This window comes from Neopelma chrysocephalum, unplaced genomic scaffold (assembly GCF_003984885.1).
Source record: "Neopelma chrysocephalum unplaced genomic scaffold, ASM398488v2 Primary Assembly neopelma1_24, whole genome shotgun sequence".
Lineage (NCBI taxonomy): Eukaryota > Metazoa > Chordata > Aves > Passeriformes > Pipridae > Neopelma > Neopelma chrysocephalum.
The window spans coordinates 25455251-25468631 of NW_020897693.1; the positions used below are offsets into that span (position 1 = coordinate 25455251).

The 13381-nt window shown below is 39.9% G+C and overlaps 1 protein-coding gene across 2 annotated transcripts; it reads right to left on the reverse strand.

Annotated features, from left to right (window-relative positions):
• Nucleotides 1–2313: 2313 nt before the first annotated feature.
• FAM98B (family with sequence similarity 98 member B) lies at nucleotides 2314–7581 on the reverse strand. Of its 2 annotated transcripts, none has more exons than XM_027709002.1 (4): nucleotides 7481–7581; nucleotides 6139–6287; nucleotides 5205–5339; nucleotides 2314–4518 (listed from the first exon to the last, which is right to left on the reverse strand). In XM_027709002.1, exons 1-4 carry the CDS (start codon nucleotides 7555–7557, stop codon nucleotides 4307–4309), a joined length of 573 nt encoding a protein of 190 aa, XP_027564803.1. In that variant the 5' UTR covers nucleotides 7558–7581; the 3' UTR covers nucleotides 2314–4306. The 2 variants fall into 2 exon arrangements, with proteins under 2 accessions (XP_027564803.1, XP_027564811.1); XM_027709010.1 differs by lacking the exon at nucleotides 7481–7581 and adding an exon at nucleotides 7072–7201 and having other exon boundaries at nucleotides 2317–4518.
• Between the last annotated feature and the right edge of the window lie 5800 nt (nucleotides 7582–13381).

The window sequence follows — 13381 nt, forward strand, 5'->3', positions numbered from 1 at the left end:
ACAAGAGCAGCTAAATAAAAGAATCCTTTATTGACTCAGAAACTACCCCCAAATTTCTGCAACCTGTTATTTTCAACTTAAAGAGAATACCTATGTAATTTTTATCCAGTACTGGTTTACTAATCAAGGAGCAGTTAAGGAAGAATCTTTTCACTGATGAACTTGTCCATGTTTGTGACACACTGTAAAGTCATACCCAGATTACCGAATCTCCACTTTACTCCTCACTCCCACCAGCAGGCTCATGAGGAAATCCTATTACTGTAACAGTGAAATAAGCTGAGCTGCCTTACAGCTGCAGAATACATTGCCCAGCCTTGACTGGTGACAGAGCTATGAGCACAAGGACTTTGACATACACCTGTCTGCCAGAGGACAAGAATACAATAAATATGAGAATCTACACTATAAACCACATTCCCAAACATGACAGTTGCCCTAGATTAAGAAGGATAAGCGTGAGTTTAAAAAAAACCACCACAATATCAAAAGCAGTGCCCAGATAAAAGAGCAGTGAAAAATACTCAAAGAAACGTAAAACAAATTGTCACAGCCAAATAATTCTCAAGTTTTCACACATTCAGCTGTAAAAAAGCAAACCAAATAATTAAAACTAGATGGAGATGAATATACTTGACTATTCGACATACAGTGTAATCAATGACCTTGGTAACACTAAATATTTATGAAATTGCTTTGGAAGTTCACATACGCTCTAAAAATTGAATGAAAACAAATCAGCTGTTGGATCTGTTTGAGACAAAAATATCAGCTTCAAAATCTGCTATATAAAAATACATAGTTATTCTACTGTTAACAAAAAAAGCATATCTTTATGTATTGAACATGACATTTTTCACTTGTTCATAATTTTGTACTCCTTTAAAAGCATTTAGCTCACATTTAATTATCATGTTCAATATATTAATTAATTATCATTATCCTCTGTCAAAACACAGCAGTAATTTTTGTTTAACACCTTTTGCACAGATAATCATATATACATGCACCTCCAGGGTTTCTAAGATTTTGAAAAATCCTGACCTGCGGAGAGGTATAATTTTATTAGTTTAAGTTAAACTATTAACATTTTAAGGAAAGAATATTGTCCTAATTAGTCATAAGGTGTACTGTACAATTGCAGGAAGATCACCTAAAATCACAAAATAATTTTAACCATCCTCTGCCTCTCTTCCATATACCTGCAGATAACTTCAGTATTTATCTAACTGTAAATACATTTTTGTTTGACCTTTATATCTGGTGAACAGGACAACTCTTTTGTCTTTTTCCCTTAAACTACATAAATACTCCACTGTACAGGCATCATTTCATCTATAAAATTACTACACACCAACAGTTAAAAGCAACATATTAATTTAAATAGGAATAAATTCTAGGAAATGTACCCAAATATTTTAAAAAGCATTCTTCTCATACTTCACTTAAATGTTATTTTAGCTTAATTTTATAGTTTCTTTTCATTCTCTACTGATATGTAAAAAATAGGGAACTATTTTTCACATATCAGAAAGCAAATTACTTCGGAAAAAAAAATTTACAAGTCTTTTGAATAGCATCACTTAAGAAGCTTTTCAACTAAACAGTATTCCAATGTAACTTTGTAATTAGGTGTAAAATTCACACTATCTTGACTGGAAAAAAGCCAGATGTGAGCATGAGTTAAAAAGCACAACATTGGCATAAACTTTTCTGAATCTTTAATCAATGGTCCTTTAGAATTCATGGGGCTTTTGGCACTAAATTTCAGAATGGCTCCTAGAGTTGCCCTTTACAAACACACTTTAAAAGGGAACAGCACCTTAAACAACTAAAAAATTGCTATTAGTTTTTCAGTACTATACAATAAAATAAAATATATTTAGTGGTAGAAGGCTGTAATACTGTCAATTTCTCTCTCACATTTTCCTATGTATGTTGATAACCACTATCCCAGTTAATGACAGGAGATGCAGAAGATATTAGCTATGATTGTATATTCAAAGTTTGAGCTACTACAAAACTCAGTTTGAATGAAGAAAGCAATTCTCATTTTATACTAGTCTTTTAAATAAACTAAAAATTATTTAAAACAATCAATGTTCTAATGTTCCATACCAAAACACAATGTGTGATCTGTCCCTTTGGTAGATTGCTGCTGCACAGCCAAACTACTCTCAGAACTACTCCCACAGCTACTGAGAATGCTGAAGATGCTAGACAGAGACAAAGAGTAGACATGTTGAAATGCTACAGATACATAGACTACATAGACTAGATCAGTATGTAAGTTTCTATTATGAGTGATATAATATTAAAAATCAACAGTGCAACTTAATGCAGAATCTAATTAAATCAAAAGCCACAAAATATTTGCAAAAATATTTTGCAATCATTTCATGTGAATTTTTGTGAGAATATTAAAAAAGGTAACAAATGGTGCTCAAAAAAATGTTTACAAAGCCAATGAACTTTAATTGGTGGTATTACCTTTCTAATGCAGCTATACCTATAAACATAGGTCTCTAACTCTGTAATGTATCAAAATAACTCTGAAACTGTCCTATATTAGAGTAATGGGTGAAGGACAAGCAAACAGATAGTAGAAATTCTACAAAATCTAAGAGGTAGGAAAAAATCCTTTGTTTATAAGGGATGAAACATGCAGAGAAAAATTTACACTATTAATTTGGAGGCACAGAAGATGAACAAACTACTTTTGCTGCATTTCTAGACTCTGAAGTGAGTACAAGTGGTATAACCACTATGGAACTGACTGACCTTAAAACTACTGGAAAATAGCCCAGACAGTACTATTTAAAAAAATAAAATAAAAAAAGATAACATGCTTTAAAGATTTTGTTCACTTTAGTACTTCTGAAACCATAACAGTTTACACAAACTGTGACAGCAACACTACACACACAATTGAAGCCTGTGGTCTTATCTGATAGGAAATCTCAGACTTTGCAAAAGGTGGCAGATACCAGGTGTCTAATAATTCAAACAAAATCTTCTAGAATCACTACCTGTGTATGAATGAACTGGTGCACCAGGTCTGGTCTTGCTGTCCCACAACTGCAGAACTAGAGTCCTATCCCCATAATGGGATGAAAGTAAATCTGTACCTGACAAGTGAAGCAAGGAAGGCCACTGGCCATAGCTGCAGCATACAACACATGAATGTAAACACAGGTAACACCCACAGAGGGAGATCAGCAGTAGCAGGCCAGTTTAAATCAATTAGTTATTAGCTGTAACTCAGACATTTTAATTCTCAGAAAACAGTGCTAGAACTGTTTCTTCATCCTTTCAAAAACATATAACAGAAAGACTAAAGATTTCCTTAGAACTAAATAGATCAAGCAAAGTTAATAGTGCAGGAATAGGCATTTTCATTGTCACCTTAATTTTTATAAATCAAAGGTTTTGTCTTGTCAGGCTAAAGACATACAGATGTAACAAAACCATGTAACAGACCCTCTCCCCAAAATCTCTGAATGTTCAACTGCTCACTGGTTGATGAGGAGAAAGTTAAAAAGAATAATCAATGTAAAATCATTCAGAAGCATGTAAAGGCATGTAAAAAGACTCAGAAGCAGAAGGAGTTTCATTTCCCTCTTAAGGGGGGTTGGTCACCCACTCTCTAGAGAGAGAAATAATACTAGAGAGAAATAAAAGTAAAACTTTCAGCTGTCTGACACAAAAGATAAATGCCACCTCAAGAGCCTATGTACATTCTGCAATAGGGAAATCAGACTAAAAATCATGACAGTGAAATGAGTTAGAACCTGGAGGGACACTACACAAAGAACTATCCTGTTGAATAAGGCTTAAGGTGGCTGACTTGAGATGGCTGACTACTGGCAATTCAGGTATTTTCATCCTCTTCTGCAACTAAAGCAATGGCACTAACAAATCAATACTTGCAATTAAGAAATTGACAAACTAAAAAGAACTAATTTAAATTTTGGATATTACATTTAAATACATCCCAGAAATAATTAGAGGTACATAAATGCACAATCAGTTATTACCCAAAATCTTCTGCTTGCTGCAGCACATTTGAATGGGTAAGAGGAAATCTGATACCTTAAACTTGCATGGCAAAGTATGTCTCATTATGTAGATGGCAACCTCAGGGAAATGCTGAAACTTCATCTCATAACTAAAATAGTTTAACTTAAAACACTAAGGTGGCTTTCAGAATTAAAATTCCCTCACATTTGTCAGGTAGGGCTTTTATAGACAAGGCTGCTGGGCCCTTAACTCTAGGATGAATGCTTACAGAGATAATGCTTATAGTTTAGCAATAGAGAGAACACATAAAAGCCCATACCTTTTGTTCCACATTGGTTAACAAGGGAAGAATACCAGAAGACGAGGAGTTTGGCAGACCCAGTACATCGCAAATAGCTTGCACTTCCTGAATAATTTCATTGTGCTTTTCCAAATGAGAGCGTTTGATTTTCTTGCTGTGCAGTATCCTTAAAGCCTGAAGTTCTGTACTTAGAAATACTAAAGAGAAAAGTGTTATAATGGCAGATTTAGAGACATAAATAATTCTGCATCCACATTCACATATACACCTACAGTATATACTTATAAGACAACCATGATAAAAGGAAGACTCTCAGTTCTCTTTTGGACAGGTCAGTATCAGTTTCCTATTCTTTACCTAAACTCCCTCTCACCTGACTTCCTACCTTCAGTCCACAAATTGCATTTAACTGCTCAACTCACTTCCACCACCAGTTCCTTGGCTAGTTTTGTATTATCACACTGGTTCCTGCTGCCACTCCTTTGTCCAGCTTAAACTTTGACTTTGCTTCTCTCAATCCTGCTTTCACTACTTTCAAATCACACAGCATTTCTGTTCAAGCTGTGCAGAAACCTCTCAGAAAAGCAGGAAGCAAGGTCTCAGTTTAGGTGAACTGGAACTCAATCAAGAGAAGGATCCGGAGGCCTCAGTAGGTTGAACTATACTTTGAAAACAAATTTTAGTTTCAGCTAAACCAGTTTTCTAACACTTCTCTATTTTCCACTTCTGCACAAGTGAGCTGATGCATGCTTAGCTGAGTTGTAATGATTCTACACATCAACTTAAAGACAAATAAAGAACTCTTCAATGTAAATCATACAGTAATGATAAGGCACGCATGTAAAATACTGTATTATAGATGGGAAAAATGGTAACTACTTACACAGGAGTTTAAGACAATCTTCTTTCCCTCTTAATCTGTCCTTGATGTCTCCAGATATAAGTGATGAATATGGACAAGCCATTTCTCTCAGAAAGCCACTCATCTCAAGCTGGAAGCTCTCTATATCTTTCATACCTATGGAAATAAATGCAAAGTTTATGTCTTTTTACAGAAACATCAAACTGCAATCTAATTTTCTTAACTTATACACTTAAATTGCAGATTTCAACAGCCCAGACAAAGATTAACCACCAACCACACTAGCAACATTTTCTTTTTTTCTTGAAAAAGTCCTATGAGCAGACAAGCCTTATGATAGTGTATTGTACTCATGCTTTGAATGAGAAGGTGAATTCGTGCCTCTGAAGACACAAATGCAAATGAACATCCCAAGGAAGTGAACTGTTTATGTCACAAAATAGCGTGTCAATGCAGTTAATTTTCTGATGAAGAAATTACAGGAGTCATGAGCCCATTATTTTCAGTTAGTTTTACTATTTTTTTGGTGAAAACATAAGTAATATGAAATCTCATCCAAATTCCAGCACTCAACAGAAATTATCAGGTAACATTACCAAGCACCTCACATATCTACACACAGTGCTGAATGGAACGCTGCATTGGACCAATAAGATGAAAATATCAGGCACTGCAATTTAAGCCATAAAAATATGATTACATGTGTGAATTACTTTTTATATTTATGTAGACCGAAACCCATCCAAAATAACCTTCTTTTTTTTCTTTTGAAACAATCTTCACAACACAAGACCTTAATCTAAAAGCTACATACACAGAAATATCAGCCTCAGCTTGGCTATCTTTCAGTTATCTTGTAAACTTCAACACTGTAACTTCGTTGTTAGCTGAACAATATGGGTCTAAATCCACTGAACAAATACAAAATTGCTTTACTAAATTTGCATTCATATACCATCTCCCGAAGTGATGCTTTCTTCCATATTGCAAAGTGATTTTATTTGGGAACCTAACCAAACACAAAGCTCAAAAAATTCTGGTGAAGACAATCCATTTTCTGCTGCTTTGTTCAGTGCTTCCTCCTCCAACAGGGCACCTGTGTACCTGCACAGACAGATAAACATTAGCAATAAGAAGCAAGTTTAACATAAAATCTACATGTTTTTAAATTATTTTACTGTAAGCTAGTTAGTAACTACACTTGAAAGAATTAATCTTTGGAAGTTACTTTTGTCAAGAAATAATTTAGACTTTCTTTTAAACACACCAAAAAATTATTGGTCATTTAGAAACAAAATAGTTTGTCAGAAAACAGGAGGCAGGCATTTTCACATGATACGTGAAAACAGACTTTCAGCTCTCAGTACATGCTTAATAGAGAACTTAAGTATTAATTCAAATGTTTAGTTAAATTTCCTTCTAACATTAGCAATTCACAGCCCTAGCAATAAGACAACTGAAAATTAAACTAAATTTTACACCGTTTCTGCTCCCTAGCATCCGAAGCACATCGCGGGAGGTCGGCAGGCACCAAAGAGCGAGGTGCTGCCCGACCCGACCTCCCGGCCGCCCCTGTGTGACTGGCCCCCGGTGTGCGCCCCCGCACCCACGGAGCGGCCGCGCCCCTCTGCCCTCCCCCGTCACACCCAGGGCGAGCCCCCCGCACCCGCCGTGACCGCGCTGCCGGGCGAGGCCCGAGGCCCAGCCCCACCAGGCCCACCCGGCACCGCCGCAACGCGGGGCCCGTCCCTCCGCCGACCCCTCGCTCCCCTCCTCTCGCCTCCGCCTCCGGCCCGGCCTCCCGCCTGCGGGGGCGTTGCCCCGCTCCGCGCCTGGCCAGGTTTTCCCCGGCCCCCCGCAGGGGAAGCTGCCGCTGTTCCCCGGTTACCCCAGGGCCTCCAGCGCGTCCAAGATGTCGCTCTCCATCGCCGGGCCCGGCGGCAGCTCCCTCATGCCGGCGCCGCGCCGCGCGGTGCGCGCCCCAAACCGGCCCTCCGCAACCCGCGCCTGCCAGCGCGTTCCGCTGCCGCAGCGCGGGAGTCCGGGTGGGGGAGGCCCCCGACTGCTCCCGCCCCTCTGCCAGGCTGCGCGCGCCCGCCCGCAGCTGCTGCAGAGCCGCCGGGGGCCGCCGCGCGCATGGCTGGGGATGAACCTCTCGTGGAGGCCAGGCTGGCTCTTCCTTTCATCCCGCACTGGGGCCCTTACCCTTCCCACGGCGGGGCTCGTTTCCGGGCCTTGCGACTGTGCCGCGGACGGGGCCCAAAGCCTGCCCGGTCATCGGCTCACCCGACAGCTACCCGCTCCACTGGGCACCAGGCCCCTGAGAAATGCAGGACCAGGAGAGACCACTGCCACCGTTTGGGCCTCCGGACATGGCTTTTGCCAGGGCAGCCGGCTCTGCAGCCCTTAGAACTGCCCCAAGCCACTCTAGGACATGCTTGAAAAAAGCAGGTTTTTAGGCCTGGACCTCAGCGGTATTTCTGGGACCTCTCAAATTGTGAAATTCTGCCTGAGACGGTGCAGACCTTGTCTCCAGAGCACCTGTAGCCCTGGCTTTCCTTGATTCTGCTGTGCTGGTTTTGGCTGGTATAGGGTTAATTTCCTTCCCAGTGACTGGTATGTGGCTGTGTTTTGGATTCATGCTGAAAACAGGGTTGATAATATAGAGATTTTTTGTTATTGCTGAGCGGTTCTTACACAGAGCCAAGGCCTTTTCTGCTTTTCATACTGCCCAATGTGTGAGGGGGCTGGGGATGCATAGGAAGCTGGGAGAGGGCATAGCTGACCACAGGGATATTTCATACTGTGTGGCCTCGTGCTCAGTATATAAAGCTGAGGAGAAAAAGGAAGAAGGGGGAATGTTTGCAGTGATGGCATTTGTCTTCGGAAGTAACTGCCTTTGGGGTGGCTGAACACGTGCCTGCCTGCCTGCCCATGGGAAGCAGTGAATTAATTCCTTGTTTTGCTTTGCTTGCATGCATGACTTCTGCTTTACCTATTAAACTGTTTTTATCTCAAACCACAGTTGAGTCAAAAGTTTTCTAGCTTTTATTCCTTACTTCTTAACCTATGAGTGTTCTCAGTTTTATTCTTCAGATTCTTTCCCCAGTCTCACTGGTGGGGGAGCAAGTGAATGACTGTGTGTTGCTTAGTTGCAGGGTGGGGTTAAACCTTGACAGTCCCTTTGTTTTTTTTTACCGATGTTCTCCTACATGGACCTTAGGAAAATCCAGCGGCTGAATCTGTGATGAAGACCCATAAAGACATATAATCAGATGGAAGTAATTACAACATAGATATTCTTAATGTGTGAAATCTCCACAATTTTTGAAGCAACTATTTTGAATTATTTCTCTTTAACAGAAGACATGGTTTTCTTGAGTGCTAAACTTTAAAAAGTGGGAATCAGGACAGCCACGACATCCTCCCACACCCACAGACAGGAATCTAGACACTAAAAGCATTGTTGATGGCAGTTAGTGGAAAGAGGAGCATCCTAAAGCCTGATACGCTTATGTTGACCATATGTGTACACCAGTGCCAGTAACTCGGCGGTCTCTTTCACAGCTCTCAACTGTTGTGTACCATATGACTGAGCTTTAAAACGACTTTTGTTTCAAATGGGTTAACATGATAATTTCTGTAAATGAAGGAGTATGCATCTGAGAGCAGAGATTCTGAACATAAACTTGCTCCTTTTTAAACATTAATATCCAACTAATAGAATGAGAAAACACGATACACAGAAATAGCCAGTTCTCTTTGCTTTTGCTTTTCTTTTTTAAAGGTGTATCTCTATGCTACCCACAGTGAATCATCACTGTACAGTTGTTTTGTAGTTTTCATATAACCCAACAGTGCAACCTAAGAAAAAGAACTGGGAACAACTGGAATTGAAAATAGCATAACATAATCTATCAAAACTAGAAAGTAAACTGGCAATTTAAGAGATGGTTTGTGGTACAAATAGGTGGCAGCATTATTCCCTGGATCTCTGTACATTTTCCTACAAGCCATAAAAGTATTTTGCTAATTTATGTTACAGGACAATACATAAACTAGTTATTTCTCCCACTGTCGTTTGATAATATTGCATATCTATGATAGCCAAGGACACGCATCAGTCGCTGTTTTAATTGCACAAGATTTCTTTGAAAAATCATAACTTTTCTCTATAGTAGAGACATTATGTATATGAGGAGAAACAAGTTTGAATTTCACAAATTGTGTATGAACACCCACAATTGAAAGACATTTTTGCTTGTGGTCATATACTTAGGTTCTTCCCACAGGGTTGCCATTCTTTTACTCCACAGCTTTCTCCATGTCCATTTCTGAGTTTCCCATCTGTGAGGGGAGAAAAAGAATCTTGATAAAGCTGGCTACAAACCATTTTGTAACAATCTATGCCCATGGGAGTGGACTTTGCATTTGCCCCGTGCCCTCTGCAGTATACAAACATGAACATAAAAACACAAACACACAAGCAAGAACATTGAAGGAAGAGATCTCAGCATACAGCCAATGCTTTGAAACAAAAGGCGCATGTAGCTTGAGTTAGGTCATTGCCCTAGAGCTTTTCAGCTTTTGTCAGGATTTCTTTTTCAATAGTCTACCCATTAGCCATTTCCCTCAGCAGTCAGATAACTCTTGGTACTAGCATGAGGAAGGAGTAGAGGTACATAGCCAAGGTTAGAAAATGAAGATAGCGCTGGGATCAGCACTGACTTGAGTCAACTTGAACTGATACAAAATGGCAGCTGCAGCTGTCTGCACAGAGAGGTGAAGACAGGAGTTTCGGGGGCAGGTCTTTTGCCAATTGATATTAAATCTCTACAATTACAAGTTGCCTGTAATCTTAGTAAGGACCAAAACATGTAACTCAATTTTCTATTGAGGTAGGTAAACCCCAACTACTTACCAAACTACTTGTATGAATATGACAAGTCACAAATGGTTATGTTGTTCAAAACTGCTTGAGCAGTGTTCCTTCTGCTGGGCTTGCAATGGGCACTGGGCATTCTCATACAGCCTAATGGCAAGAATGGGTGGAAGGGTCCTGCTTACTCCTGCAGCAGACCTCTTGGTCTGCACTGCCAACAGAGCAGGCTGTGGGTTCTACGTGGTGGGTACAATACGCCTGCTCCTAGTATGGAAAGTAAAGCTGCCCACAGACGTGCTAGCTTCATGTTTCAAAAGATTCTTTGCTTTGTTCTTCTCATATGCAGCACAGGAATGAAAAAATGAGTGAAAAGTGAGTTAAATTCCTTGAATTCAAACAAGGAGAAGACAGACATTGCTTTAATGCAGAAGAGGTACAAATAATTTGTAGTACTGAGAAACATCTAGCAGACAATTAATTGACCACTAGGGGGGATCATAAGAGTGGAGAAGGAATCGAATGTACGACACTTTCCTCTCACAGATGCTCGCCTATGTGCGATGCTGTATTTTATGAGCACAGTTCAGAAATTATTAAGACATCACTCTGTGCATACTTAAGTTGATATAAGCAGCTTATATTGAGTTTTTAAAACAGATCAATAACAGGTTTAATTATTATAATGAAGGAACTTCTTTACACAGATGTTTTTTCATCAGTTTAAAGTTCAGCTTCCATCATCAGCAAATGAAGTAGATGTGAATGATGTGATACTAACTTCACCGAACCTGATAAGTACAAGAATCCTTCCCATCAATTTACAGGCTACCCTACTGAAGTTGATGTCTCATCATAAACATTTGATTTAGAAATCACCCTTCTAACATCTTCCAGACCAAACCGAGCCACCTGAAGTAGTGACATCAAGTTTTGAATCCAAAATTAATTCCTTCAAGAAACTATGCACAGTGATAAGTTCTGCAGAATTCAAAGCTCAATTTCTTGGCAATGGACTGCTCTCAAACTACTTCCTCGGGGCATATCTCTCTGCACAGGTGGTGGGGGAGAGGTCAGAACCAGGCAGTCATCAATACTGTGCACAATGACTGGAACATACAGACTTGTACTCTTTTTCCAGTATTTGACTAAGAAGATGGTGGCTTTTCATTGTCCTAAAGTTGCAATAAAATGAATAAGGCACAGTCTAGCTCTGAACGTTACAGACTTATTTGCACATAGTTGAAGTTACTGAAATTTTTGTCATTTACTTTAGAAGTAGGAGGTGTGGGGCCTAAATATTTCAGTGAGATGTGCTCGTACCTTTTAGCATCACTAAATAAATATAAGTAATTTGCTTCTGGTTTCTTCTAGTGGCATATTACAAGAGAAGTATTATTGAAAGAACCTAGATTTCTATTGCTTAAATGGAGTCTCACATTGAATATATTAATACACAACAAAACAGAGCATTTAATACAGACAATACAGGCATTGAACATAAGCAGCTTTACAAAAGGGAAAGCTGAGTGACTTGTGGAATTACCAGCACCTTTCACCTCTATCAGGGGACTCAGTTTAATTGTCTTCTCACTACCAAGATAGTAACTACACTGTGAGGACTAATTACTTCTGAAGTTTCTTGACTTTTTTTTAAAGAGAAAGTGAGGAGATAATTTAGCCTGTAGGTGCCCAGTGAACATTTCTTTGCAGAAGAGGCTGCAGAGTACTGGTCATAATTTTGTAGACACTATTCCATTATGAATGAGTTTGAAGCCACAAACTAGTGCAATACATTAAGTGAGCAAAAAAAGACAGACCTGCAGTAAGTCTGGCCCCTGCTACAGCAAATGTTCAGCCTGGCAGGACAAAGCAATGAATATTCCAAGTTCAGATTTTTCATTCTTTTAAAAATAAACTGTGCCCATTTTGCTCTTCAGACCATATGGTATGAATCATTTCAGTGAAGCATTCATCACATCATGATTTACACTGACATTATTTCTTAGAAGGTAAGTGGTGGGGCTTCACTGTGAGGAGCTTTATGTATTACAGCCATTCTCTGTTGTCTTTCACTTGTTTCACTGAAAAGTAACTTTATTAATCTCAGCTCAAAACTGGAGTTACTGGAGTGAAAAACAAAGCAGAAGATGTTCCTGCTTTTAGGTTTTCTGGTTGAAAATTGATTTCCTTATAAGTGTACACAAGTTCTTTATTTTAAGCTTTTATACTCATGTATGATGTAGGCATAGGTGCTTGATTGCTATTTATTCTGTTTTCATTTTAAGAAAGTACAACAGAGGTAAGTCTTATGATAGTTCTTATGCCAATGCAAATTTAATTAGAAAATTATGAATATTTAAGTGGCAAAGAAGGTATATGACCAGGAGTGTGAGTTATCTGAGAGGGATTCTCTGATGTCAGAAACCTGCTACTGAGTCCCGACAACCTGTGTCAGTAACACTGGAAGGCTGCAGAGTTCTCTAGGAAAGCGTGTGTGTGAGGTACACACTGTACACAGGAGCTGTGCTACATCCACAGGGAATCTGGGTATATAGATTGCAGCAGCCCCTTCTTTCAGCTCATACCTTTTTTATCACTACCCGTTTCTTTATTTCATGGATTTGCCATAGAATTAAGTGAATTTTCTGTGTTTTTTTCCCCTATTAGCTTCTTTCTGATGAGAAATCAGAGAAAGGAAGAACTTCTGCATATAGAAAGATAAAATCATTTCTCTGCTAGCCATTACACAGCGTGACCTTGGTAAATCATTTAAAGCTTGTGGTGGGGGGAAACAGTTTTCCCCTTAGAGTTATACAATGGTAAACCCCCAGGGGGTGGTGACCCTTGGGGTTTGACCCAATCAGCGCTCCTGCAAAATATAAACATTATCACACTTAGACTGGAAGAGAAGAGTTGTAGTTGTTGTTGTAGGAGAGGTGACCATGTTCTAAGCCACGAGGAAGGGGCAGGGGCCCCTTGGGGGCTCTGCCCCCCCCCCCCAGCCCCTTGGCTGGGGGCTGCAGGGACTTGGAACAGTGATAGACTGGGCTAAGTGCCTGTAGCCGAGAGCTGGGGGATGTTTCTCCACCGTGAGCAGCAGAAGCGGCAGCAAGAACAGCACTGACCAAGGGAATGTGGCAGAGAGCCAACAGATAAGAACTGAAGAAGCAGCAGAAACAGCATGCAGCTACGCAGAGAGACACAGAGTTGTCTAAAGAGAAAAGAGAGCAGCAGCAGAGAGAGAACTAGGTTCTACAGAGAGAGAATTTGGGGTAAGGACTTCAGCCAAAACTTCCCCAAACTCCTTTGAGACCCC

Excerpts from the sequence above, each read along its gene's own strand:
- FAM98B (XM_027709002.1), bottom strand. The coding sequence starts at position 7,557 with ATGTCCGGAGGCCCAAACGGTGGCAGTGGTCTCTCCTGGTCCTGCATT. Across the intron at positions 6,288-7,480 it reads CCTGGTGCCCAGTGGAGCGG|GTACACAGGTGCCCTGTTGG; the intron begins GTAGCTGTCGGG and ends CTGTCTGTGCAG. Across the intron at positions 5,340-6,138 it reads AAGCATCACTTCGGGAGATG|GTATGAAAGATATAGAGAGC; the intron begins GTATATGAATGC and ends TTATTTCCATAG.